Below are 27,814 nucleotides of genomic sequence, written 5' to 3'. Positions count from 1 at the left end.
TGGGGACAGTACAACCCGCCCCCCCTTCTCCCTTTAGAGTAGACAGCCACACAAGTGTGTTAAACAGCTTTAATTTCGGTCATTTCAGCTTCTCGGCACAGTAAGAAATATTGCACATGATCAACATGTTTTGTTCTGGGGATGGGGATAAGGGTAGGGGGAATCACCTTCTTAGAAAGTACAACCCAAGTTGGGAGGGCAGAGGGGGTGGGGAGAGAACCCTCCCCATGCCTGTGGCAAAGTGCAGGAGCCCCCACCCCAAACTAACCTGAGTCCAGCCCCTCTGGGGAAAAAAGGGGTGCATGAACTCCCCCTACTCCACAGGCACCTCTCCCTGTGGCCCAAGGCCTGCGCTACCCTCCAGCTTGTAGCCCTCACATGAGCCATTTTGCATAAAGTACAAGTGAAAAGGTCTGAAGGTAACACACTCCAGGTTATATACAGGGGCTCCGTGGAGGCAGAATGTGCCCCTGCTTCCCCTCAGCTGCCCCCCGTCACAGGGAGAAAGCTGTGGGGGGACGGGGGATAGACAAGAGGAGCAGGCCTCATTCCGCCCCAAACTAGAAAGGACGAAATGGCTTTATTGGGGAGGAGGTAACCATCCTGCCCCCCCATTCCTGCCACCTATATACTGTCCATGTCCTGAGGGGGTACTGTGGGTCCTGGGATCTTCTCGGGCCCCTCACCTGCCTGTGGCAGCTGTGGAGGGGCCAGGGGGTGGGGGGGAGGTCTGGGGGGGCCCCTCCCAGCCAGGCTGTCCGGGACCCGGCTCTGGGGGTGGAGGCAGTGGCGGGGCAGCCGGAGCTGTGCCAGAGTCCGAGCCAGGTGAGGTGGGGTCAGGGCCCCCAGCGGGGCTGGGAGTGGGGACAGGGGCAGCAGCAGTGCCAGTAGGGGGTGGTCCGGGGAGGGGGGCCTCAGCTCCAGGGGCCTGCTCCGTGGGAGTGGCCGCCTGCATGATCTTCTGGCGCACCTCTCGGATCTTCAACTGCAGACACACCTTGGAGGGGAAGATGTCTGCGTAGCGCGCCTGGAAGGCTGCTGTGGCCTGGGCTGGGGACAGAAGGATGTGCAGGGGTGGGGAGTAGGGAGGGCACAGTGAGATGAGCAGGCAGGGCCTCTCCAGGTGCCCCCTCCCCCCGACTCCAGGCCATACTCACCCGATGGGAAGAAGCCGTGGTCCTGGAAGAGCTGCATGACCAGGGCCCGGCGCTGGTCCAGGGTGCGCCGCAGCGAGGAGTATGGCACCTTCTCGTATTCCAGCTCCCCGAGCACATCCTCGGCTTCCGTACCTGGGAGCGGCACCCAGCGCACAGTTAAGGCTACTGCAGCAGCCTGCCCCCTGCCCCCACCCCCATCTGGATGTCTGTTCAGCCCTCGCTGAATCCCGCAACAGCAGAGTTCAGAGAGGGCACCTGCCTCTGCACCCTACTGGACCCTAACACTCCCCCTCCCATCCTTGACCTCCTGTCCTTCCCCATCACCACGGCGCAGCTCTAACCCCATTCCCAAGACCCCACCCTTCTTAAAGGCCCTGGGTCCCCCACAGCTCCGCCTGCCTCGGTGCCAGCACCTGGACGGTCAAAGGTGAAGATGTCCCCCTCGCACTTGGCACTCTTCGGGGTGTTGGGTTCTGAGCTGCAACTGGAGCGTCTCCTCATCTTGCGCTTGGGCGAGGTGGGGTCCTCGGGAGCCGAGTCCAGGTCTGGTCCAACAGAAGCACACTCAGCGGAGGCAGCCCCGGTCTGCCCCCCACTTAACCCAGGTGCCCCCCACTGGCCTACCGGTGGAGTTCTTCCTTTTCTTGCGGTAGGAGCCCAGGATGGCCCTGGGAGAGGTGGCCAGAGACTGCAAGGTAGGCGAAGGCAGCACCTCCTCAGGCCGGAACTCAGGCAGCTCAGCAAAGCGCTCTTCGAAGTCCACCTCCGACAGGACCCTGCTGGAGAGCCGGCGGGGTCACCTCCCCTGCCCAAGATCACAGCTGCTCCCCCCTCCTGCCCAGCCCACACGCTCTGCCACGGAGCCCAGCCCATGCTCACTTGTCCACAGAGTCAAAGGTCTTCTTCAGGGGCGGGGGCCGCACCTTCACCTTCTTGCCGGTACCAGCTGCCTCCTTGCGCTCGGGGGTGTCCCCAGCTGCCCTCCCACTGCTGCCCTCGCTGCTGCTGCTGCTGCTACCGGGGGCTGGGGCTGGAGCTGGGGCCGGGCTGGGAGGGGTGGGAGGTTCCCCACGGCTCTCCAGGCCTAGCCCAGGGACTCGCCAGTCTGAAGATGAGCTGGGGAATTTGCTGGCCTGGGTTAGGGACGGCAGGGAGATGGGGGACACCGGATTCAGACTCGCTGGGGCAAAACCCAGAACAACAGCTGGATGCTAACCACCCATGATGTACTGCTGTGGAAAAGACCCAGCCATACAGATGAGCAAAAGGGACAGACAAGCTTCCTCCCCAACCCTGAATGCCCCCCAACCCCTGCAAACAAGGACAGAGTTCAGGCAGGTGTGCAGGTAAGAAGGATGCAGCAGAAAAGCTGGACGGAGATGCAGAGCTGTGCGGCAGCAGGAGGCCCCCCGGCTCGCTGCACACTTACCATGGTCTCCGGGCCCTTGGTGCCTGTCCGCTCCTCAGCAGGTGGAGGTGGCGGGGGGCTGCTCCGGGCAGCGGGAGCCCAGGTCTCTGGGGGCGGTGGAGGGGCCGGCGTTGTGGGCTGCCCCTCAAGCTCAGACTCGGGGGCAGGGGGCTCACGGGCTGGGCCAGGCTCCAAAGGCTGCCGGGATGCAGGGCCCGACCGCCCAGAGGCACCTGCCTCAAAGGAACCCACAGGAATGCTGGCGATGGCCGCCTTCACTTTCTGGGGGGCCTTGGGGGTAGGCCGCTGGGCCTTGGGGGCCACTAAACTGTAGGTCATGGAGCCTGTTGGTGGAGAGAAGAGCATTTGCTGAGCCAGGCCCGTCTGGAGGCCACCTTCTGGGTCCTCCAAATCACCCCACCCTGGGTTGGCCTGACACCCACCTGTGGCATTAGGGAAAGGGCTGGTAGGGGCCGGGGTGGCAGTGGCAGGGGCCGGTGGGCCCTTGGGCAGGATGGCGGCAGCAGGTGCGGTGGTGCTAGTAGCCACAGTGTAGACCAGGCCTGGGGGCGCCTGGGACGGCTGGGCCAGGGGTGCTGAGGAGGTGGGTGCGGGGCTGCCAGGGTAAAACGCTGTGATGACGGGACCTCCAGGGGCTGTGCAGGTAGGCGGCAGCTGGGGGCTGGGCACAGGCGACACGCCCACCTGGCCGGGAGCCAGCAGCGGGGCTTGGCCTGCAGAGACGAAAACAGAGGAGAGGCAGGGGCCCCAGTTAGGGCCTGGGCTACCTCGGCACCACCCTGGGTCCCCAGCTCTTCCTGCCAGGCCGCCCCTCACCTGAAAGCAGGGGCTGCACGAAGGCGGGTCCGCTGGGCCCCAGTGAGGTGAAGCCTAGGGCTACCGAGCTCGTGGGCCCATACGAGGTGACTGTTCCAGCCTGGCTGGATGTAGGGCTGGTGCCCAGGGGCAACGCGTGCCCACCCGCCGACTGCACGTAGGTGATTCTGCCGCAAGGAGAGGAAGGGGGAGTGAGGTAAGCTGGCCCCACCCAAGCCCATCTCTGGGCTGGCCTCCGGGTGAGGGCTCAGCTGCCATTACCTGGTGGAGGAGGGCAGCAGGACTTTCTGAGGCTGCGAGGTGGGTCCGGACAGCGTGGCTGGGCTGAGGGGCGGCACCAGGCCGCTGGGTGTGCTCACGGGCACTGGAGTCAGCTGGATGATCTGTGGGCAAGGGCACCCACAGGCTGGGGTGAGCTGGGGACCCAGAATGGGGCCGGGGGGGACCAAGATCTCAGGAAGGTGGACCTCAGCAAAGACAGGGAACACAAAACTCGGAATCGAGACCGAAAGGAACAAAGGAAAAGACATCGAGGGGTACAGAATGCAAAGAAAACACAAGACACAGACACCGAGGGCAGAATTAAGATGTACACAGGTACTGAAGTGAACAGATAAACAGAGTCCTAGAGACAAACTTCCAGAAAGACAACCAAAAAGGGAGAAAAAGAAGAGTGACTGAAGAAAAAGCACACACAGAAACCTCCACCCGGGAGGGGAGGAATGAGGAACAGGCGGAGCCAGGATGCCCTTACCTTGCTGGGTGGCTGGGCACCATTCTGCACAGGTACTGAGAAAGGCGGGCTCACCAGGGGCAGCGGCTGGCCAGCCCCGCCCCCCCGCACGGACATGCTAGACGCCGCCAGGGGCACCAGTACCTTCCCGGGTAGCAGCTGGGCTGAGCCACCCGGGGGCGGGGCCTGCACAGGAGAGACTGACTGGGCTGCAAGTGGAGAGAGGAGAAGTTACAAGAAAGCCAAACAGGCCTGGGGCCCCTCTCCTCCACTGCTCAGCCCAGGTCTCACCTTTGGGGGGCGGGGCGGAGGGTACTGACTGCAGGATGGGGATGCCAGGAGTGGGTGCGGTGGCAGCCAGAACTTTGCCGTTGGTGGAGGTGCCCGGTGGGAGGGTGAAACGGATGCTGGTGGTGGGTGCGGGGCCGCCAGGAGCTGCCGCCTTAGTCCCAGGGGCTGGTGCCGGGGCAGGCGCCACCTGAAGCTGCTGGGGCAGCGTGGGCAGGATGTACTGCACCTGGGTGATTCCCCCAGCTTTGCCCAAGGCGCCTGGCTGCAGGATGCCCAGGGGCACTGGCCCATTGGGGCCACTCCCAGCACCTGCTCCTGAGCCTACATTGCCCCCACTGCCAGGGGTCCCCTGGGCTATGAACTGAACAGCAGGGGGCGCCGGGGCACCATAACCAGGGGTGCCCACCAGCAGGTTGGTGACCGTGGCAGGGGCCTTCCCCACAGTGCCCAGTAGGGGCCCAGCCACCAGATGTGGGGCTGGCGAGGTGGCTGCTGCTGACTTCTTGTCCGAATATACTAAGCTTACACCCAACGGGGAGCTCCCAGGTGCTCGGGACCCAGCAGCCGGCTCAGTCCTGGCACCTGCTGTGTCACTTGGAGATGCCTCAGCCCGGCCAGATGTGGGAAAGGGTTTAGAGGCGATGGGCACAGGAGTGCTACTGACAGGCCGCACCACGTTGGTGACCATGGTGGCAGCTGGGCGGGACAGGGGGGCTGCTGGGGCCCCATAGGCCAGTGATGGGGCTGGGGCTGAGGGCATGCGGGCTCCACTGCCTTCCCGTTCCTCCTTATTTGGGGGCAGGACCAGCGTCTGCAGGACACTTCCTCCCCCGCCAGGAGGTGCTGCAATGACGGAGGGGCCTGGTGGCTCTAGGCCTCCCACACTTTCAGGTCTCTTACGCCGGAAGGTGGCAGGATCCGTTGGGAGGAACCGGGTGGCCTTGGAAGGTGTTACTGGGCCCCCAGACCCAGGGGGTGGGGGCCTCAGTGGGCCTGCTGTGCTGCCCTGACCTGACTCCTGGGCCTTGAAGGTCCCTGAGCCCAGCGGGAAGGAGGTGGCAGCTGAGGCTGAGGAGGAGGCAGGTGAGGACGAGGAAGAGGAGGACGGGGTGGGCCCATAGCCTTTGCCAAAGCCTGCAGGCGGATCCGGGGGCCCTGGGGGCTCAGGGTCCAGCGATGGGCGGCAGTGGGTAAAGGAAGAACGAATCACAGGCGAGAACACCTTCCGGCCAAAGCCCTGGGTGGAAGGAAGAGACACACCGCATCAAGGAAGCCCATCCCCACACACCCTGCCCGCCCCTGTCCCGCCTGGCAGCGAGGCCAGCTGAAGGCCTCAGTTCATCCAGGCTGTGACCCGATTCACCATGGGGCAAGTAGCTTGCCCTCTGTGGGCCTTAATCTCCCTGTGTCAGGGCACATGAGCAGATATTTCCCCTTCCTGGGAAGAGCAAATGACACCAAGTCCCAAGTTCTCACCTTGCTGCCCTCTGGGTCCTCCCCAGAACTGTCGCCGCTCTCGCTGTCAGTCACCCGCTCCTTGCACTTGAGATCGATGTCAGTGGTGCCGAAGCCATCGTCAGCTGAGGGAGCAGAGAAAATGACACTGGCAAAAAGGCTGGGTGCGTGCAGGACTACCCAGAAGGGACAGCACGGAGCCCAGGCTTTGCCCCAAGTCAGCAGTAAGTACTGTCCACGAATGCTGTTCCTCAGCCTAGGGTGTGCCCACCTGCCCAACAGGGAACCCTGAGAACATGCAGGTAACGCCACCTAACCATGTGCCTGATGGCCTGGCCATCCATGCACCGGTCTTCCCGGTTTCCTGCCTGGCCAAGAGCTCCCCAAGGGCAGGGCTGGCAGAGCCTGAACTGAACACGCCTCCAATCGTAAACAAACGTGTGAGAGAAGAGGGAGCCTGCGACCTAGGTCAACTCTGCCCACCCCTCAAACCTCAGCCTGCTGCTCTCTAGGCAGGATGCTGGGCCCTGCCACTGCTCACCAATGACATCATCATCTCCCTCCTCCTCACAGATGACCATGCGTTCCTCATCACTGGTCATGTCCTCACTGGCAGCACGCTGGGAACGGGAAGCCCGGGTGGGCAGCAGGGGGGGTCGCCCACTGGCCGCCAGGGCACCTCCCTCACCGGAGGTCGAGAAGGGGCCTGGAGCCCCATACTGGGTGGAAGGCTTTGGACCAGAATAGGATGCAGGGCCAGACACCATCTGCAGGGCAGGTAACCAGGAGAGTTCAGAGGGGGGCATCACCTCGGGCAGCCCTCCCTGCCCATCTCCCCTACCCATCGGACCTGAGTCAGTTCCTGTAGCGCCTGGCTATCTACTTCCCCACCATCCAAGCTGTGGACCCCACTGTGGGAGAAGGCTCGGGGCCGGGCCGAGCCAGGTCCCCCCACCGTGTGCAGACGCTCAGTCCCACACGAGCTGCTCCCTGGAGCCTTGGTATCCGAGCTCAAGAGTGTCTGGGCTGCAACGGACAGGAGCTCCGAGGACACTGCAGAGTGGAAAGAGAGGAGCGCTGCAGGGTCTAGAAGCCTCTTACCAGCCCTCACACTGGCCAAGCCGTCCACATGTATCTCTAAGTAATGGACCAAAGGAGTTTGGAAATCCCGGGCCACCTGGCAGAAAACAGATACCGCCCACCAGGCCCAGCATTTCCCAGTGGATCTGGCCCTCTGGGATCGCAAGGAGCAAGCCCATCGCTCCCCAGGAGGCAGGCCTTCTTCAAGTACGAGAGTGAAGACATGTAGTGTGGTGCTGCCTAGCTAATAACTGTTGGCCTGTCTGAGCCCCCATCCCCTCATCTCAGAAAGGGAGGAACAGCCCCATTCTCAGAGAGCTGCAGGCCCGTGCCCCCAGGATTGCTCCAAAACAACGCCTCGGAACAGCACTGTGCACACCAGACGCCCTCAGTCGGGAGAAGCAGCCAATGAGGGGCTTCCAACTTCAGCTCTGGGAACCAGCCAAGCTGAAGTGGAGATTCTGGCACCTCCATTTACTAGTTTCTTGTCATTTCCTGCAAGTGATTTTGCCTCCCTGAGCCTCAGTTTTCCCATCTGCAAAACGGGGCACATCTTTCAATTCTAGAAATTCCACTCTCCTTGCTGCCTGACACGCACCGTACACTCAGGAAACGGCAACCCGTAACGAGATAATGAGATTACTGTTTGGAAACTTTACCTCTCTGGGCCGCCCTGGCCCCTTCACGTAACACAACTGCCAGTTTTTTTATGGGTAAGGGTCCCCCAATTAAATGATAGGGCTGAGCAAACAAGAGGGCAGCTGGCACCTCTCAGGGAGGGAGGTGACACGGCAAGAAAGCCAAGGGGCTGACTAACCTCCAGGGGCAGCTGCAGTCCCCGTCTCCGACATGCTCCGCTCCCGCGTCTCCTTGTGCCCTCCTGCCAGCCCCAGGCTCGTGGGCTTGGCCTCTGAGCTGGACTTCTTCCTGTCCTTGTTGCACCACTTCCAGTCCGGGTGAGCCTTAAAGTGGGCCTCTTTCACCTGGCAGGAGAGAGCAGAGAGACCCTTCACTCAGCCACCCCACCGGAGGAAGCTGGGAGAAGCCGGGGGGGAGGAAGAGGCGTTACCTGGAAGGCCAGGTCGTGGTACTTCTGCTTCTCCTTGGGCCCCAGGGCGTACCACCACTCGCCCAGGATCTTGCTGACGGTCCGGTTGTCCTGGTTGGGGTGACGCTGGTGGACCAGGGCCCGGTGCCGCTTGCTGAAGATCATGAAGGCATTCATGGGCCGCCGAATATGGTCCTTCTCCCGCTGCGGCAGACACGGGCCCAAGTGGGACGGTTAAAACCAGGAGGCAGCCTCGGGCAGCCACAGGGTGAGCCGGGGACAGGTAGAGAGGAGGCACCTTGTTGGGGCTGCGTCCATCCTTCTCCGAAGAGGAGTCTCGTTCCTTCGGTAGGGCACTGAGGGACTGGGTCCGGCGCTTCCCGGGTGGCAGCGGCAACTGGATCTCAGGAGACATGATGGAGAGGAAGCTGTGGTGGGAGCGGCAGGGACAGTGAGGGCCACATCTCCGGCCACTCCACCCACCGGCCCCAGGCCTCATGGCACTCACGCGTCATCATGGTCACTCTCCGTCTCACTGTCCAGCCGGGGCTCTCCTGGAGGGCCAGTGGCCTCCTCGTCAGTAGTGGGAGGGGGACCCTTTCCAGGTTCCACCACCCCCAAAGCATGGGGGGGTCCAGGCCCTGGGCTCTCAGGGCACGTGGCTCCGGGGGGCCGCCCAGGATCAGCATTCCCTGTCCCACCTGGTGGCTGCTCGTGAGCAACAGCCGCCGACTCAGCAGGTTCTAAGGGCGGAGAGGCAGATCAGAGGGCTCTCAGGCCATCTCGACCCTAACCCCATACCATCTCTGGTCCCCCACTCCTCACCTTTGCTCTGGTTGGAGGCCACTGGGTGGCTGGCAGGTTGCTGGGCCTCACTTGGTTGCACAGAGGGGTCGGGCTGGCTGGGGGCCAGGAAGGGGACTAAGGAGTGCCAGGGGAACACAGCAACAGAGCGAGGTTCCACGTTCGTCCACACTGTGGGAAGAAGCCAGCTAAGCTGTGCAGCAGGAGACTTTGGCCTTGACCCCCAACTCAAGCTCTTTTCCACCCTGGATGAGGCAGCTCCCCGCCTCCCTTACACCCCCTTCCTCTAACCCAGAGCCTCGTGGGCTCCTGTATGTGACATCGCTTGAGGAAAACTCCTCCCTGAAAGGTTTCTAGGTTTATAAAAAAGAAAACAGAAGCTAGGAAGGGAAATAGGCCTCACGCCCCATTCCCTCCCCCACCTCCACCAGCCCTGCCACCAGGGACCAGGCTAGAGGAATGACTGGCTCCTGTCACAAACCAGGCCATGTTTGACTGCCATCTCATACTCCCAAGGCCCCAAAACCTCAACAGGGCTAGGAACCCTCCCCAGCCATGCCCTGTTCCCAGCAATCATGTTGCAGGCTGACGGGGCCCCTCATCTTGGCCTCACGCTCCCTTTCTCTTTCTTGAGGAGACCGTGGCTCGTTTTCTCCTTCTTTTCTCTCTCTGATACCCATACAGTGGGGACTCAGGTCTTTCTCCTTGCCTCCCTCCCCCTATCACACCCCAGGGAGCCAACCCGCCTTTCCTGGGCTGGGCACAGGTGGCTCCAGCATCTCCCCCACCTCCTAGCAGAGGCTACTGCCCTCGAAAGGCCTCCCAGCAGCCCTTCCCTCTAAACCTCTGAGTTTACCTCCCTTTACGTTACCCTCTAAACCTCCTTGAGTGCAGTGTCTAGCCCCTTGCCCAAAAAGAAGGGAGGGTGTGGTAAACCCCTTGGAAAAAAAAAGGCACAGACAATGGGCCAGACGAGAGAATTGTTACAAATCCTTGCCCAAGAAAGGCAAAAAGGCCAGGTGTTTTCTTAAGAATATGCACATGAAGGCACTTCCCTCCCAGGGGGCCAGTCCCAGGGGTTCAGCCTTCTGCCCCAGGACCTGGGCGGTAGGAGGGTAAGCACTGGGCCGGTACCCATCCCTGGCGGGACTCCTGGGGCAGGCCAAGGCCAGAAGTGGGTTTCCCTCTCACTGCTGGCTCCCTGGGGGAAGTGGAACCAGCAGAGGCCCCTGTGAGGGAAGACGATGAAGAGAGAAGGGAAACGCCCTAGCCCTGGTCTCCATCATTCCTGGCCTCCCCTTGATCCAGATCAATCTGACCTGGGGTGACCCCTCTATGCCTTCAAAAGCCCGGACTACGAGAGCCACTGGCCTCGAAAACGGATTGTGCAAGGGGCTGACAAAAGAAAAGTAGACACTATGTCAACAGGAGAGGGCTAAGGAAGCCAGCACCGGAGGGGGCCTCAAGACCCTCTGAGGACCCCATCCTTCATCCTTGGGGCACTGGGGACCCCAAAGCCTACTCAGCCCTCCCACCCCAAGGACCTGGACCTGTGCCTCTCTTCACCAAGATCTTTCTCAGCAGTCCTCATCTGCTGGGTGGGGAAGAAAGGCACCAGCAGACAATGGGGGAAGAGTCCTTTGGTCCTGCCCCTCCTCGGTGCACTGCCCTCCAGGTTCCCGACTCTCTCCCTGTCTCTGCACTCTGCAAAGCATACCACAAACACTCCAACCCATCACTCAGTTGTAAGCAAACAGTGCCTCGCTCACTTCTCAAGCCCCGTTCTTAGCCCCACTACTCGATCGCAGTCCCTTCCCCCTCTCTTCCACACCTAGGGCCAGCAGGTCTCAAGCCCGCCCTATTCTAATACGAGCCCCCAAGCCAGTTACTCTGCACTCTTCACCTCCGGTGACAACGGACCTGTTCCACCCCATCATCCAAACACCCACAGCTGTGCCCAGCTACTCCCCTCTCCTCACTCCCATCATTCCCGCTACACTCCCACCTGCCGTCACTAACCGCTTGGCCCAGCCGAGCTCTGTAACTTTCCCGTCACCCCTGTACTCTGCATCTATCACTCTCGTACTACATCCCTATAACCGTTACTCCGCACTTAGCACCCCGACACCTTGACCCCGGCGGTCCCAGGGCCCAGGCGCTACTGACCGAACATGCCGAGGCCACGGGAGGCCGCGCCGGACGCGGGCACCAGGGGCCTGTGGGCTGAGTACATGGTCCGGCGCGGGGGGGCCCGGCCGGGGCTCGCGCCTCCTCAGCGGCCGCCGCCACTCCGCCCGCCGCCGGCTCCTCGGCCGTCGCCGCTCGGGCCCGGGGGGAGCTGGAGGCCGTCGCCGCATGCCCCCCCCAGCCGCCCCCCTCCGGCCGCCCCACGCGGGGGTCTCCGCCGGGCGCGCCTGCGCACAGCGCCGCCTGCCTCCCGCCGCCCGGGGGGCGGGGGAGGTCAGAGCGCGCCGGCCCCGCCCCGCCCCCCGGCGCGCGCGGGGGCCGTCACGGGGCGCGCGGCACAGGGGCCATCGGCGCCGCCCCCTCCCTCTCCCTCCTCCCGCGCGGTGCCCGGCAGGCGGGGCAGGCGGGGCGGGGCGCGGCGCGCGTGCGCGGGGGCGGCCCCCTCCCTTCGCTCGCTGGCTCGCTCCCTCCCTCCCTCGCAGCTCCGGCGGGTAACGGCTCTGGCCCCGCGCGCCCCGGCTGCCGGTGCCGCTGCCCCGCCTTTCCGGGCTCCGGGCCCGCGGCTCAGCGCCGGGTCGACCTTCGGCTCCGGGCGGGCAGACGGACCAGCGTGCGTGCGTCCGTGCGCTCCGAGCGAGCCCCGCGCAGAGCCACCGCCGCCTCCCCGCCCCGCCACTACTACGCGCTCCCCTCCCCCCACCGCACCTCCCCCCGCCCCTTCCCCGCTTCCCCCGCGGCCTTCCGCGCAAGCCCGGCCCCCCGCGCGTGAGCCCATTGGCTGCCGCCGCCGCGCGCGGGTCAGGCCCCGCCGCGCCCGCCCCCATTGGCCGCCCCGGGGGAACGTCAGTCATATGCAAATAAGGGAAGGGCGGGGCGGGCTCCGGTTGGCCCCAGGCCGGCCCGGGGCGGGACCGCGGGAGGAGGGTGGCAGGGAGGGCGCACTGCAGTAAAGGCAGCGAGCCAGGGGGTCGGTTCGGGGCACCGCGCTGCGGAGGCCCCGGGGTTGTGTGTGGTGCTACGTGTGTCCCGTCCACGCGAAGAACACGCTCACGCGCGGCTTGGCCCGCCTCGCTCACACCCGCCTGGGCGCGCACGGCGCCGCAGGGCAGATGAACTGCGCGGTAGGGCTACTCGAGCCACCCCGAGCCCTAACCAACTCACCCCAGCAGACTCCTACCCCCACCATTCACACACGCACACACACACGCACGCACACACACACACCCCTCTCATAGAAAGACTTTTCCTGCCACACCCATTATCTCACACACACCCCACAGTCACATGTACCCTTGGCCTTACACTCGCACTGCCACACACAAAGTCGCACACCTCCAACACCTGTTTCATATGTACCTCCCACACTCCCGATCAATCACTCCCCACCCATCATCATACACACTCGTTCGCACCCATCCTCCACATCACCCATTGCATACACGCCTTGTCATACATGCTTCGCCAACGCATATTCTCATTGCCAGCCCACATGAATCATCATACAAACAACATATCAAACAAGCAGTCTTATCTCACACACCTCATCACAACCACTGCTTGTCCATCACACACGCCCCATAGCACTCCCACCCAACCACACACAGCTCCATCTTCACGCCCTCTCATGTGGCCTTCCTGGCACCTCTGATCCCAACAAAGGCTAACTCTCACAGATGCCATTGTACCGACCTCACACAGTATATAAACTTACCCCTGCGAGCACTACTTCAGTACCCTGTCCCATCAGCCAGACAGAATGCCATGGCCATTCATCATCATTCAGCTACACTGCCTGACACTTAGCAGCCACATGGGACCCTCTAACTGACAGTGTAAGGCCGGGCGCCACGAGCACCCCTGTGGGCTGGCCCTCTCACTCTAGGCTGGAAGCTACCCCTTCTAGAAAAGGACCAGGAGGAAGAAAGGAAACTAACACTGGGGCTGCAGTGTGTTGGGAGCCAGGATGTATTATACTGTTCATTGGATCCTCACAGGCACTAGGGAGGTACACTTTATTATGCCCATTGTGCAGATGAGAAAATGAGGTTCAGAAAAACTGAATACATTGTGCAAGATCATGCCTCCAAAACAGAACAACCCAGAGCTCCAACTCAGCTGCTCTTTCCACTACTGAAAATTTAACCTCCGGGTGGACAGACCCAGGCAACACTCCCAGAGGTCCCGGAATATAGTAACACGGCGATACAAAGAGAACTACAGCACTGGTGAACTATGGAAAGGTCAGAGAGCACACACAGACACAGGCAAGGGTCTGGGGCCCACGAGGGAGAGAGGCAGAGGCCTTGTGTCACCCAGGATGGGCCCTGGAGTCACACCTGGGCAGGTAAAGGTTGCACAGGCTCAGATGGACAAAATGTGGGCCCCTACACAGGTGGAGACAGGGACAGGCACAAACAAAATCCTTTTCCCAGACTATCCCAACCACTGACAGCGCTGAAGGAATGGCAAGGGGGCAAAACCAGTAATCTGAGCCCAGAGGGGAAGGGAAGGTCCATAGCCCTCTGACCTCCAGAGACTGCAAGGCCAGACACTTGGCTGTGAGCCTAGAGGGGGCCACTGTTGGGACTATTAGGTGACTGCCCCCTCCTCCCTATGCAGCCCCAGACTCAGACCCTCCATTACCTCACTGCCCCAGGGACTGCAATGTGAGGCAGAAATCAAGGCTGAAATCAATGTGTCCCGCTATCTCCCCACCACTGCCCCCTCCTCTCCCCACCGGTGAGTCACCTACTGGCAAGTTAACCCCTTCCCTGCTGCAGTGCAGCCTGGGACAGAGCTCAGAGAAACCATGCCCCAGCTCCCCCACTTCTGTAGGGTAAGAAAAAGAGCGAGGTCCTGGCACAGCAGGGAAAGAGGGCCCCACACATCTGGGAGGGTTGCACATCTGGTAGAAGACACAGTGCCCACATAGGAGGGATGGGAAGAGGCCCCTTACAGGGTAGGGTACAGCCAAGTGGGGGCCCAGCCTGGCAGGGAGGGGCCGGAATCCGGGCGGGAAGGGCCCCCCTGCCCTGGGCACTCAGCCAGCCCTATACTTAGCTTCCATTGTTCAGAGTGGAGGAACCCTGGGTGGGGGTGATTAAAGGTGGGGAAGAGGGAGCAGGTCCTAACCCCAGACAGCTCCATCTCTCCAGCCATCCCCAACCCTAACCGGGGCCTCTCTAATTGGAAAAGGCTGAGGGGTTTCCCCAAACCTGGGCCCCAGCCCCATCAGAGTGGGGATACAACACCATCCTTTGCTCAAGGCAGGTACTCAGGCAGAATTATGGTGCAGCCACCCCCTGCACCGCCCCATTACCAATTCCACAAAAGGTTTGGCCCCAAACAGCCCCCGCAGCACTACCCTACCCCCAGCCTGAGGACAGGGAGCCCAGACAGAGACACCAACTGCCACCCAGGGTGGCACAGGCCGAGGCCTGCCCAGAGGCCTGGGGCGTACAGCCAGGGATGCTGACAGACTCAGGGACAGGCAGACACACTCTGAACTCACGGGCCCATTTATTGAGCCCAAGAGGCACCACGCCCCTGTCGCCCGTGGCTCCCCACCCTGCTCTCCAGGCTCGGGTCCCCGCCTCAGCTCACCACCCCGGTGTCCCCAGCTCCCCTCACCCGCTCTCCACATACACACCCACCCACCCACCCACCCCGTGCGGCGTCGGCGACGGCCAGGGTTGCCTGGGGAACGAGCCCAGGATTGGGCTGGTGAGGCTCGGGAGGGATGGGGGCCTAAAAATAGCGCCGGGGTGAGTCAGTGTGAGTGGGGCTGGGGTAGGCAGGGGAACTAGGAGGGAAAGAGGCAGGCTAGAGGTGTGGGGGAGGGTCCCCAGGGATTGGGAGATGGACGGGATAGGACCGAGGGGGAAATACGGATTTGGGGGTGGATAGGGGCGGGGGGTGGGGGAGTGTACAGGCACCAGGACTTGAGAGGGCTGGTCGGCGCAGACTGGGGGAGGCGCCCCAACTCGGGCGGAGGAGGGGGCGCCGCCCTGCGTTCTCCTCCCCTCCCCGCGCTCACGAGATTTTCCACTCGCCGCCTGGCCCCCAGCCAGCCCCCGGCGGGCCCCACAAAGCCGCTTTGTGCTGGGAGGGAGGGCGGGCGCCCGGCCGGCCTGACACCCACGCGGGCCGCGGCGGGGCGCGGGCCAGCTGGCACCCGAGCTGTCTGCGTGGGGGGGGGGGGGCGCCACCCAGCCCGAGGGTGCGGTCCCTTAGGGGTTAATGGCGCAACGACAGTGGGGGGGGGGGGGCTCGGCCAATCAGCGTCAGCAGGCGCGGAGGCGGCCAATGGGAAAGACCGAGGCCCCACGCCCGGGGCCTACCCCTGGGGCGCGGGAACCCGCGCCCCTGGGTGCCGGCGGGGGCTGGGCGCGGCCCTCACAGGGTACCTGTCCAGATCTGCAAAGCCCCCCGGTACACCCTGTTTCCCCCGCTGCTTCGCAAGAAAAAGGACCAGAGGGGTGTAGGATCATGCGGTCAGGAGGTGGCACGGTTGGGATCCGAACCCAGGTCTGCCTGGCTTCACAATCACCTTTTCCGCGGAAATGGGGAGATAGGGGTTCCCTAGCCCAGGCCCCCGTAGGGAGCGGGAACAGGGGACGGGGTGCGGGCGGAGGAGGCTGCGCGGCGGGCTAGGATCCAGCCGCCTGCGGTGCAGCCGCTGCCGCCGGTGGTAATGGGAGCCAGACGCCGTCGCCGCCGCTAATGCGCCTCCCTCCCGGCCACTAATGGAGCCATTAATGCCCGGGCGCCGGGGGCTCCGGGCCGCACCCCACCTCCCGAGCGCGCTGCGCATGCGCGCGCCGGCTATCCCGCCACTTGCCGCCCGCCGCCGCCAGGAGGCAGCCTGACCCCTCGCAGCGCCTGGTGCCGGGGTCTCTTCCAAGAAGTCTCTAGGATTCACTCCAGCTACCTAAAAAAAACGCCCCTTCCCTTGTTTCCCCGCAAGGCATCCTCTTCTTCCCAGTATAGGCCTCCATCCTCTCCAGGGCAGTCTCCAGGGATCTCTGACACTAAGATCTTAACCTTTTTCCTCTCCTACTCTAAACTCTTGGCTCTTCACCGACTGGCATTCAAGCCTGACCTGGCTAGGTGTGTGCTCTTTGGCACCTATCCGCCAATCCTAGGCTCTAGTATCAGCTCCAGCTTCAACTAGCCCCGGAGAGGTCATGCACTTTCACCCCTCCTGGCCTTTGCTCCTATGGCTGCCTTGGCCAGGAACACCCTTCCCTTTCTTTCACTCTCCTGAAATCCACTCATTCCTCCTGCTTCAGCTCAAAGGTCACTTCCAATGAGAAGCCTACCTGTACCTCCCTCATCACCCTGCACTGAGCCACAAAGTTGTCACTATCCTCTGGCTTCCCCAGCCTCTGTACCTCCCTCTGTTCTTCTTTGCCTGAGCCTGCTTCCACGCCTGCCTTCCCCACCCATGTCCCCCAGGGCTGCTCAGCTCGGGCCTGGTGGAGGTGAGGAGAGGCTTCTGATGGGAGAGATGGAGTTCACCGTTTGAGACAAAATGGCAATTCTGGTGGGCCGAATCTGGATTTGGGGAGTCGGGAGAACCTCTTCGGGCCTCATTTCCCCCACCAGGCCAAGCAGAGTTGGTTGGTACTGCCTGGCCTCTGACTTCCTGCCTGGGATACGCTATGTTGGGACTCCACCAAACGGAGCTGGCACCAAATGTGTCTCCTGCAGGGCACTGAGGGGGTGGTAGGGGTGGTCTGGGTCATGCCCTCCAGCAGGTGGGTGGGCACAGGAGCTGCTTTCCTGTTGTTCCCCCACAGCCGGATCTCCTAGCTTGGCCCATGCAGCTCCCACCTTCCTGCCTGACTTGGGAACAGGTGCTTGAGTGTAGATAGGTCTGCAATAGGCTCCTGACACCTCTCAACACGTTTCAGAGACAGTGGCGGGCAGTCAATTTGTCAAGGGGCAGAAGGGGGCTCCCAGGCCTGTCCAACCTCCCAATACTCCCCAAGATCGGAGTAAGGGACCCCGTACTCGGCAACTGTCCACTGGCTCAAAGGGATGGAGCACCCGATGTGCTCCGGGTAGAGGCGAGGGACTGGGATGGGGACAGCAAGTCTGCCTAAAGAGTGGGAGGAGGGCCAGGGGAAGCCCAGAGACACAGGATCCCAAGACAGGGGGCCCAAACAAAAGGTGGGATGAAAGCTCAGACAAGGACTGATGTCTAAGGGAGGGACAAACCAAGAAATACATAGAGTCAGACAGAGAGAGACAGACAAGTCCAGCGAGAGAGACTCAGGCCCAGAAATAGAGACCTAGATGGACAGATGTAGGAACCCAAGGGAGAGACAGATAGACATACAGTGGCTCAAAGAGAGGCAGAACAGGCAGAGGCCTAGGAGAGGGGGCACTGCCTGTCAATAGAGGGAAGCCAGGCGGAAGCTGGGAGCTAGAAAGGCGGCCTTGCCAGGAATGGGGCTGAGACATCTGGCCTCCCGGGCTGGGGCTGCAGGCCCTGGGGCGGCTTCCTCTCCTGGGGAGCAGGCGGGAAGAGTCAGAGGGAGGTGGCAATGGCAGCTGGCTGGCCCGGCCATGCACAGAATGTGGAGAATGCCGGCCGCCTGCCCCGGCACGTCCCCCAGCGGAAGCAAATGCCTGGCGGGGGGCAGGAGCAGGCAAGCTGTCCCAGGCCGCCCCCTCACACCTGCTGCCCTGAGTGAGGGTCAGGCTTTGGCATGAGCGGGCAGAAAGGGCCAGGACCACGGCCTCGCTATGCCACCAGGCACGGCCTGCCCTACGTAGGCCTGAGGGAAAAGGCCTCAGGTGCCTGCCTCCCAAGGGTCCGGGGAGGCCTCTGGGAGGAGAACAAAAGAATCTGCTGGCTGGGAACCCGAGGGCAGCCTGGATACCTCAGCATGGGTGTTGTCAGAGAGGCGCTGCTCAGAACCGCCAGGACAGGCACTGGACAAGTTCTGACGACCAGATGGCCTGCAGCCTCCTTTCCTTGAACCTCGGTTTCCCGCCCTCCGCCCCCCCCCCCCCCCCCCCCAAGCAGGGCTGATAATCCCTCCTGCATAGCATCAGGTGGATTTGGTGAGATGGCCCCACGCCTGGGGCTGGGCACGTGGTAAATGCTTAACAAGGNCCCCCCCCCCCCTCCAAAGCAGGGCTGATAATCCCTCCTGCATAGCATCAGGTGGATTTGGTGAGATGGCCCCACGCCTGGGGCTGGGCACGTGGTAAATGCTTAACAAGGAGGGGTTACTGTTACTGTCATCAGCATTACAGAGACTACTTAAAAGACGGCTCTGGGGCTGCACAGCCTGGGTTCAAATCCTGGTTCTCCCTCTTCCTTAGCTGGGTGACCTTGGGAAAGTCACTTGACCTCTTCCGGTGTGCTTTTCTCCTCTGAACACTGGAAATAATAACAGTGCGGACCTCTGGGGGTGTTGTGAGGATTCAGCGAGTAAACGCTCAGCCGGCACTTACTGAGCAGTGTACCCCACCCCCCCCCCCACACACACACACACGCACGGGACGGGGGGGAGGGGGGAGGGGGGAGGGTGCTTGAGAAACGAGGACGGCCGTAGCTTCTGGCAGTTACAAGTCCTCTGATCTGGAGATTGGGAGACCCAGTCCAAGGCCCAGTCCTGTCCCTCCCTGGCTGGGTGACCTTAATTCGGACTGTCCTCCTGTCACTTTTCCTCATCCGGAAAAAGGGCGGCAGGTAATCCTGCTGGGCCTGTGCTCGGGTCACCAGCATCAGTGCCATCCCTCTCCACGTGGCAGCAGCCAGGGTCACGTGACCCAATGCTATGACGGCAATGCTGGGGGCTGTAAGCATGTGGTGGGGGCGGGGGGGCGGTGAGGATAGTTAGAGTCCTTCTGCTTTTCTCTCTCTTCATATGGCTAAGGACAAAAATCCCTGCTGTGCCCACTGCTGGGGAATCTTGCTCCTATTAACTACAGTAATAAATATAAAAAATGCTGGGGGCAGGACAGAAACACACAACTCATAACCTCAGTATATGAGTACGAGGGGCAAGCGTAGCCCCTGCGTCTGTGTGCCCCGGGTCTGGACTGGAGCTCCGTGAGGTCAGGGCCAGATCCCCGCCATGGCCTCTTTCCTCCCTGGCCTCCCTGTCTCTGGTCTCAGGCCTTGGAATTCACCCTCCACGGTCTGCCACGGTCAGATCAGCTCAAAACCTTTCATGGCTCCCTAGTGCTCTCAAGATAAAGTTCACAAGTGTCCTAAGGGCCCTCAATGATCTGACCCTTGCTCATCAAGAGAGCTGCACATCTCCACACTCACCTATCCTCTAAAGCCCTGGACTTCGCAGATTCTACTTCCTTCAAATACTCACTTTGGCCTCAAGGCCTTTGCCCAAACTCTTCCCTCTGCCTGAAGGTCCCCCTTGCCAGACTCACTTCGCACACCCTGCATATCTTACTTTAAAGACCCTGGCCCCTTCTTCAAGAAGACCTCCCTGACTTCCCATGCATGGCCTCCTAGCCTTCCCCCGATCCCAGCTTTAACCACTCTAGATGTTCACTGTCTGAGGACAGATCTGTCTATTCCAGGGACTGTGAGTCCTGTGAGAGCAGGGCTATGTCCTCAGCAGCAACTAGCACAAGACCAGGCACAGGGGTACAGGGCCAGGGCCCTCAGTCAACGGTGGATTAATAAATAAGCAAATAAGAAGAGGCTAGGAGAGGGGCTGGTGACTGGCCACCCTCCCTGACAGTTGCTCTGATGAGGCTCACCCTAGCCTGGCCTCTGGCTCTCTGGCACAAATCAGGAGTGACACTCTCCCCACCTCTGGCTTCAGCCCTCCGGCCACACTGGCTTTCCTGAGCTGTGCCCCTCTGGCCGTGGAGCCTTCCCGTCGGCTTCCTAGGAGGCCCTTCCACCTCTTGGTTGCTGGTTCCAACTCATCCTTCAACTCTTGGCTTACACGCCGTTTCCTGAGGGCAGCCGGGCTAGATTTCACACCTGGAGGCCTGCCTAGCACACCCCCAGGCTCCCCTCCATGGCACTGGCTGCACCTGATATTTACTGGGCACAGGCGTGAAGAGGAGGGCTCCAGTCCCGATCCTGCCACCCCGAGGCAGAAGGCCCTGTCGGAGGCTCCCTTCCCAACTGAAACCCAGCCCTAGAGCCGAGCAGGGATGAGCCAGCCTGCCTGCCTTTGAAGGCTGATTCCAGGATTTGCTAGCCATGTGACCCAGGGCAAGTTTGTAACCTGGCCTTGGTTTCCTCTAAATGAGCATAATCATAGCACCCGTGTGTTAGGGTTATGAAGACTAAAGGAGCTAATATTTCAAAAGGGCTTAAAACAGGCCCCAGTACATTACAGGGTGGGAGGGCTCGGCGAGATAACTCACACGCAACGCTTAGCGTGGTGAGGCCCCCGCCAGTCCAGTCCTCCAGACATGGGGAGCTGTCATCACAATGATCACCTCTGTTACTCTGTTACTGCATCGGGACTGTGGGGGCCCGGATCCAAAGACTCAGGAAAGGTTTGCCGACTGATAGACCCCCCTGAGGGTACAGTCCCAGGAGGCCTCTGGAACACTACACTGAGCCTTCAAAGTCCAGTCCCTTGCCCACCTTAATTCCTGCTGAAACATCTATGCAGAGAGGAGGCTAATCTCCCCTTAAAAGCCCTCCCCAGGTGGGGAGCTCACCTCTCCCGGGAGACAGTTTGCAAGTGGCCCTGTTCAAAATGAGCCCTCACCCAGCCCACCCATCCACATCTCTTACCTGTCCCAGGCCGGCCCATGATGACTTCCTTTTTGGGGGCAGGATGGCTGGTGTAGCTGCTGGGCACCAGGACGGGCAGTAGGGCAGCAGGTGAGGGGTGGAAGGCCACCGGCTGGAAGGGTGAAGAAGCCAGGCCAAAGGTGGGCATCGGCTGGGCCACAGCAGTCGGCGCGGCTGGAGGCACGGTGATGGGCACGGGGGCTGGCAGAGGAGGGGGCAGGCCAGGCTTCCCACTGGCCACCCCAGGGGGCACTGGGGTCTCTCGGCAACCCCGCCCAGGTCCCACTGCCCGAGCCTCACCAGCAGCGCCCACCTCCCCTGGAAATTTGGAGGGCAGCGGCACGTCGGGGTTGCGAACAATGACGGGTGAGTCCCGCTGCACGGCAGGAACCCTGCGCACAGAAGGCCCGGGATCCGAGGTCAGGCCGGCAGGCGGGGGCAACAGCAGCAATGGCGAGGGCTGGCGGGAGCGGGAAAAGGGCACGGCGGGTGACACGGCCCGGAAGCCAGCCGGCGTGGAGGGTGTAGGCGTGTGGGACACTGAGTCCACACCAGAGTCTAGGTTGTCGCTCTTGGGGAAGTCTGGGGTGGCTCCTCCGCCCCCTGCACCAGGGACCCCCAACGCCCCTGGGTGAGGCAGCAGCTCTGTCTTCCTCCGCCCGGGGCTGATGGGCACGGTGAAGGTCAGGTTGGTCTGGAAGGTGGGTAGGATGCCAGAAGAATGGCGCTCTCTGGGGGCAGGCGGCGGTGGGTGGGGGCCCAGGTCTGGTGGCGTCAGCACACCTGCCTTCGGGGTGCTGGCACTCAGGTGGCGGCTGCGAACGGCAGTGCGTTGGATGACCGGTGAGGCGTTGATGGGGCTGAAGTTGGCAGGGCGGAAGCCAAAGAGCGGCGAGGGGGAGGGCGAGGGGGCAGGTGAGAAGGGCGACTGCGTAGAGACTGGAGAGAAGGAGGGGGTGCCGGAGCGGGAGCTGCCCAACGACACGAGCATCACAGCCGCCTCACACTCATCGAACTCAAAGCGTGACAGGTCAGCAGGAGCCACCAGGCGTGGGCGTGAGTCCCCGCGGGCCGCCACGCTGCTGGCCTCACTGTCCCGCGATGTCTCATCGCCCCAGTCAAACTCGGTGCTGCCCTCGCGAGCTGCCACGCCTGCGGGCCGCCCCGCCCCACCTGGGCCACTATCCGCCAGGCCCTCCATCTCCTTGGTTCGCATGGACAGGTGGCGCGAGCAGTAGCCCCGCCGCTGCGACTCCTTCATGCAGCCGTCTCGAGAGCACAGCCGGCGCCACTGCTTGCCGTTGAATTTCTTGCGGATTCCATTGGGCGTGCAGACCACGTCGCCCTTCTTATACTTCTGCTGGGCAGCTGTCAGCGGCGTGCGGGCCCGGGCGGCCGGCGCAGCCCCTTTCTCCAGCGAGGCCACGCTGCTGCTGCGGCTCCCGCCCTGGCTCCCCTCCTGGCAGGGCGAGGGCTGCTCCCCAGGGCGGCCCGGGCCTGCAAAAGCTGGCGACTTGGGTGGCGGTGACAGGAGCTGGGGCGGGGGCAGAGGGAGCAGGGCCGGAGTGCCCAGGGCTGGCGGGTGCTTCTCCTCGCCCTCCTCGCAAGCTTCCAGGTTGCCACCAAAGCTGATCTTAGAAACCTCGGCATCCTCAGGCTGCTTGGGGTCCAGGGCAGTGGGGCAGGCTGGCAGGGTCCCCCCTGGCTCAGCCTGCTCCTCCTCGGGGCCCGCGGGGGGCTTCCTTGGCAGGGCCTCGGGCTCCCAGGGGGGCCGCAGCAGGCGGAGGCTGGAGCGGGCCACCCACACGGCCTCCTCGGGCTCCCGGTGTGAAAGCTGTGGCGGCTGTGGCAGAGTGGCTGGTGGGCCCAGCTGGGAGCTGGGGCCAGGGCTGAGGCGGACCTTGTAGGAGGCTGGCTTGGTGGCCACTTCCACCACCACACCCTCACGGTAGGCGGCCACACCGGGCTCCACACAGGTACAGACGGCTGTGCCCACCGCCAGAGCACCCGGCGGCGGCGTGGCATCCAAGACCACATCTACACCACTGCCAGGTGCCCCTTCGTAGAAAGTCAGGGCCCGGTCCCCAGGGAACTGTACCCCTAGGTCCTGGCTTCGGCGCACCTGGCGCACCACGGCCGGCAGGAAGAGGCCATCTCCACGCCGAGCCAGCACCCGCTGGGACCTCAGCTGCCGCAGGTCATATCCGCCACTGGTACCACTTGGGGGCCAGGGACCTGGTGCACAAGCTTCGGCTGGCTCATCCTCCAGGTCGGCTGAGTGCTCGCTGGCTGTGTCGGTGGAAGAGGAACGGGTGGAGGTGGGTGGCCGTGGAGGTACACCCAGGGTGCCGGCCTCCTCGGGGGTCCGTGCCCGCTCGTCAGGGGCCCCAGCCACCCCGCTGCTACCACTGCCAGCTCCGTGCTCCTCCACATACTTCTTCTTGGGCGCTCGAGACTTGAACGTGGCCGTCTTACGGCTGAGTGAGGGCTCCCAGCGGCTTGCCTCGCCCTCTACCTTGGGGTCCTCGGCTGGGCCTGGGGCTGCTGAGTCGTCAGGCTGCAGCTCTGGGGGCAGGCCCTCAGCCCCGGGGCCCCGCTCGGACTCCTCCTCCTCACCCTCCTCGGCCTCTTCTGGCCCCGGAGGCTGCTGCTGCTGCTGCTGCTGTGCCTCATCGTCTTCCTCCTCTGGCTTATCGCCCTCCCCGGCCCCTCGCCGTCTCAGGGCCTTGGCCCGGGTGGCTGGTGGGGACTTGCCACCACTGCCAGAGCCCGGGAGGCCGGCGCATGCCTTCTTCATCGGCTTCATCTTTTGTCCACCTGCAGGTGGGAAGGCAGACAGGGATCATCGGGAGCAACTCAGGAAGTCCCCAGACCCAGTGTCCCCCAAGACTTCCCACTTGCTGAGGCCACTGCCTCAACTCCACGATGCCCAAAGCTTCCTTCCTGGCTGTCCTCAACCTACATAGGCCCCTGACTGGCACCCATGTCCCCAGAGCTCTACGCTATGGCTCCTTGGGGACACTTACGTACGTCGGCTCTCTCTACAGAGGCCACAGCAGGTGCATGCGTACGCTGTAACTGTCCAAGGGGACACAAGTAGCAGTAACACTTCACGCCTATAGAGCACTCACTTTGTGCCAAGCCATGGGCCAAACTTCATTTGATTAACCCATTTCATCCTCATGACAGCCCTAAGAGGCAGGTGCTACTAACAGCCTTCCTTGAGGAACCCGAGGCAAAGAGAGCTCAAGCAACTTGGTCAAATTCATCCAGCTAGGAAATGGCAGGGCTATGGTGTGAACCCAGGCAATCTGGCTGCTCCAGAGTCTGTGCTCCGGACCGTTTCAGTGTGCCGCCTGTCACATGATCCAGAGGGCACGCTTCCTTGCACTGTCATTGTCCAGAGAGCACACACACTCCTTAACACACACATGCACGGGAACACAGTTGCAGAAAAGGAGGTGACTGGGCTGTGATGTGAGCCTCTCTCCACCCCCACCCCCACCCCTCTGGGCAGCCTGGCATGGCCAGACGTTGTGGGGAGGAGTAGGCAGCTGAAAGTCCTGAGGGACGGCTGCCCACTCTTCTCTGCACCCTGGGCCTGCCAGGTATAGCCATCTCCCCAGATCCTGGCAGAGAGCAGGCAGGGGCACGTCTGGGGCAAGAGCTTATACCCGGTGCTGCCACGGGGCCGTGCATGAGCACACGCACGCACACAGAAACACACACAGAGGCACACACACGTCATCACACAGTGGGACACAGAGCTACACCCCAGGGTTTCGCTGTCCCACTGGATGGGAGCCTGCCCCTCCCCCCACAGCACCCAGCGTGATCCCAGCAAGCCCAGCCCCCCCTTCTGGCCTGCATGCATCCCCCCCACCCCCCACCCCCGCCCTCACTGGGCTGCCTCTGGCAGGGTGGCTGAGCTGGCCGGACCCCCTGGGGCCCCCAAATATGCCCTCCAACTCCAGGTGGGGGTAAGTGGGAGAAGGTCAAAGAGAGCAGGGCAAGCCCAGCAGGCCAACCTCACCCACTTCCTGAACAGTCATTACTGCCCGCCCCCTTTCAAGCTGCCCTGAGAAAAGAAAAGGGAAAAAACTTTACTCTGAAGTGACTAAGAGAACCTGAGAGGCCAAAAGGGGGCCTCTGGGAGGGTGGGGGGAGTCCAGGAGCATAACTCAAACACAATCAGAGACACCCCCGACTCAATCTTCAAGCTCCCCCAGGACCCCCGATCTTGTGTTCTCCTCCTTGGGGCCTGCTCCTCCTGTGGACCCTGCAAAGCCAGCCTGCTCCTTCTCTGGGCCAATCCCGGGGTCCTCACAGGAAGAGTCCGTAGGGCCCGGGGCTTCTCACACTGGGGCAGGCATCCAAGTGCCCAGGAGCTGGGCAGCTGCCACCACCTTCTCCCCATTGACCCGTTGGGCCACCGTCCTGGGGACTGAGATGCGGCCCCAGTCCTGCCCAAACACAAACCTTTGCACACCCCACCCAGGGCCTACAACCATACCGCCCGGCCCCCCTGGACCTTGCTGCCTGGTCCAGCCTCTTCAGCCCAAAAGCCAAGGCTTCTTCTTTCCCCCGGGGCCTACTCTCTTCCTGTCCACCCCACTTTGGAGAACTCCCACCCAAGGCCCTGTGGGCCCGCACCTCCTTCAGAATCTAAGCAGTAACTCCTGAAGCCCAGGCCGGCCCAGGCTCTGGTTGCTCAGGGTCTCATGCCCTCTTGCTCCCATCAGCTCTCCTGGCACCAGCTTCTCTGCCACTCTCTCCGCCGTCCTGGCACCACCTCTACCTCTGCCTCTCTCCTCACAGGCCCTAGGCCCCCTCCTCAGTCACCCCCTCCTTGTCACTCTCATCTATCTCTGTCACCTCTTCCTCCCAGTCACTCTCCTGTCAGCCATCTCTGGACCTGTCACCTCTTCTCTCCATCACCTCTCCTTGTCACCCCTCCAACTCTGTCCCCTCCCGCTCCCTGTCACCCTGATCTAGTCCTGTCACCCCTCCATTCCTGTTACCCATTCTCTGCCCACCATCCCCTCTCCGTCACCTCTCTTCTGGCACTCTTCCTCCCCAGCACTTCATCCACTCTATCCCCCTTTCCCACCATCCAACCCACCTTTTTTCCCCTGTACCCCCTCCCCGTCCCTGCCACCTGTCCCCTCTCGGCCCCCAGCACCCCAAATCCCCCCTGCCCGTGTCAGCCCTGGCCCCGCCCCTCACCTCGGGCTCGGCGGGGTTTCGGGGCGGGGGGCCGTGGCCCCGGCTCGGTCCGGTCCGGTCCCTCCCCGCCCCCCCTCCGGCTCTCCCTCTCGATTCTCCCTTTTTTTTTTTACTCCAACACACAAAATGGTGAATGGACCTGCAACAGCTGGAGCAGCCAGCCAATCACCGGCCACAACCCCGCTGACCGGCGCCGTCCTAGACCAATAGACATTCGCAGCTCGGTCGGCTCCGCCTCTCCACGACGAGCGACATTCGCCAAGGCCAATCCCGCCCACCCGGCAGCGCCAGGGGGCGGGGCCAAAGTCCAAGACCGGCCTCCCTCTGGGACCGACACCAACCTGAGCCTACGACCGCCTGATCTGCCTAGGGCCCTGCCCCACAACAAGTGATGGACTTCAGCCTTGGCCAATTGCAGTGCGTCTTGGTGCAGAATGACGAATACAGTACCCAGTCGCCCTGCACTCTAGGCCGGAACCCAGCCTCTGTGAGGGACAGTAGCCAATGAATTGCAAGAAGGAAGGGCTAAGCGATAGGCTGTCCAATCAGCAGGCTTAGAAGGCGTGGCCTCAGCGTTTGTTGACCGGCTCGTCGCAATTCCTGCTGGGAATGGTAGTCTTCTTACGTCTCCGGCCCATAGTCGATAGTACAAAGCAGACTACAACTCCCATGTGACAGAGTGCTGTAGCACCAAAGAACCCGGGCGAGGAGAAAAAGTCGGACAGGGCAGTTCCTGTAAGTCTCACTGCACACCAGGAGCATCTTAGACCCAGGGCCCCGACTCACCCCGATTCCCGGCTCTGGCGTCGCCAGTGGCTCCTCTCAGTGGCGGCGGTAGCGGCACGAGGGGGAGGTGCGAGGAGCAGCCAACCGCCACCCGCAAGCCCGGCAGCCAATCAGCAGCGGCCGGGGCGGTGCAATGACCTCACCGGGTTCTACTCTGTTACCCCTCCCCCACGTGGTTGTTGCTGTCGGTAGCCGAGAGTAGGGAAGTTCGGGGTGGGGGGGAGGGGAGGAGAACGAGTGATGTCACCTTTCCCCCGCTTGATTGGCTGTAGGGTGGCCGGGACTGTGCCCAATCAACAGCCTCAGAAAGTCCGGCGCGGCCCCGCGGAAAGCCCTGTTGCCACCGGGAGGGGAGAGAACGTGCGCGTGTGGGGTGGCGCGCGCGGCAGTGGAGTGAACGCGCGCGGCCTGGGGTTTGGCGGACCCTGGGGACGAGGCCCCTCTTCGAAGACTTTGGCATTTAGGGCTGTGCAGTTTTCTGACAGCCCCCGCTAGGCTCGTGGGGACACAAGATGGGAAAATGCAGCGCTTCATGGGGCTTCACACCACCTTCCCTTCACACTACTTTGTGGGTGTACTCACTTGGCGGGAGCGAGATTTTTTAGGGTCTTGGGGTGGGGGTGTAGGGAGGAGAAGGATTTGCCCTGCCAGTAGTAGGTACCGGCAGCCCATTTATGGGGCTTACACCAGGTGTGGAGCTGCCTGCAGTGATTCCAAACTTTCCACGTTGGGTTTGCCCCAAAGAGTAATGGGGAGCAGTGGACACGGGCCTTAGGGGAGGCTTCTGCCGCCTGTGATGGGTTCCCATATCCACACAGGAGTCACACCACTTGCGAAGCGAATGCACCCAGCCTATTGCAGGTGCAAACTGTGCAACATTCCCACTTCCAGTGAGAGAGTGTGCTGTGACATATGGCCAGTTCACCCCGGGGCTAGGAAGAAATTTCTGTTGTCCAGTGGTGTTCACTGAGATTGAAGGAGTGTCACATTATCCACTGTCCACAGATTTCCTTTGAGGGGCGCCTGCGTGGCTCAGTCGGTTAAGCCTCCGACTTTA

General features: G+C 62.4%; 1 protein-coding gene across 5 annotated transcripts; it reads right to left on the bottom strand.

Annotated features, from left to right (window-relative positions):
* Positions 1-55: 55 nt before the first annotated feature.
* On the bottom strand, positions 56-26,804 carry CIC (capicua transcriptional repressor). 5 transcript variants are annotated; one of them, XM_039246018.1, is made up of 21 exons: positions 26,758-26,804; positions 20,746-23,562; positions 8,835-8,984; positions 8,518-8,752; positions 8,308-8,437; positions 8,031-8,213; positions 7,779-7,944; positions 6,732-6,934; positions 6,423-6,648; positions 5,903-6,006; positions 4,427-5,663; positions 4,157-4,344; positions 3,664-3,785; positions 3,403-3,569; positions 3,009-3,299; positions 2,587-2,909; positions 2,037-2,290; positions 1,782-1,936; positions 1,571-1,702; positions 1,158-1,289; positions 56-1,050 (listed from the first exon to the last, which is right to left on the bottom strand). In XM_039246018.1, the coding sequence occupies exons 2-21, from the start codon at positions 23,549-23,551 to the stop codon at positions 683-685; spliced, it is 7,572 nt and encodes a 2,523-aa protein (XP_039101949.1). In that variant the 5' UTR covers positions 23,552-23,562; positions 26,758-26,804; the 3' UTR covers positions 56-682. The 5 variants fall into 5 exon arrangements, with proteins under 5 accessions (XP_039101949.1, XP_039101960.1, XP_039101952.1 ...); XM_039246029.1 differs by having other exon boundaries at positions 1,782-1,933; XM_039246021.1 differs by lacking the exon at positions 26,758-26,804 and adding an exon at positions 25,972-26,043.
* Between the last annotated feature and the right edge of the window lie 1,010 nt (positions 26,805-27,814).

Source organism: Hyaena hyaena, unplaced genomic scaffold, assembly GCF_003009895.1.
Source record: "Hyaena hyaena isolate Hyena2069 unplaced genomic scaffold, ASM300989v1 scaffold_9, whole genome shotgun sequence".
NCBI lineage: Eukaryota > Metazoa > Chordata > Mammalia > Carnivora > Hyaenidae > Hyaena > Hyaena hyaena.
Note: the sequence above shows the minus strand (reverse complement) of the source record. Positions and strands in the feature narration are given on the sequence as shown.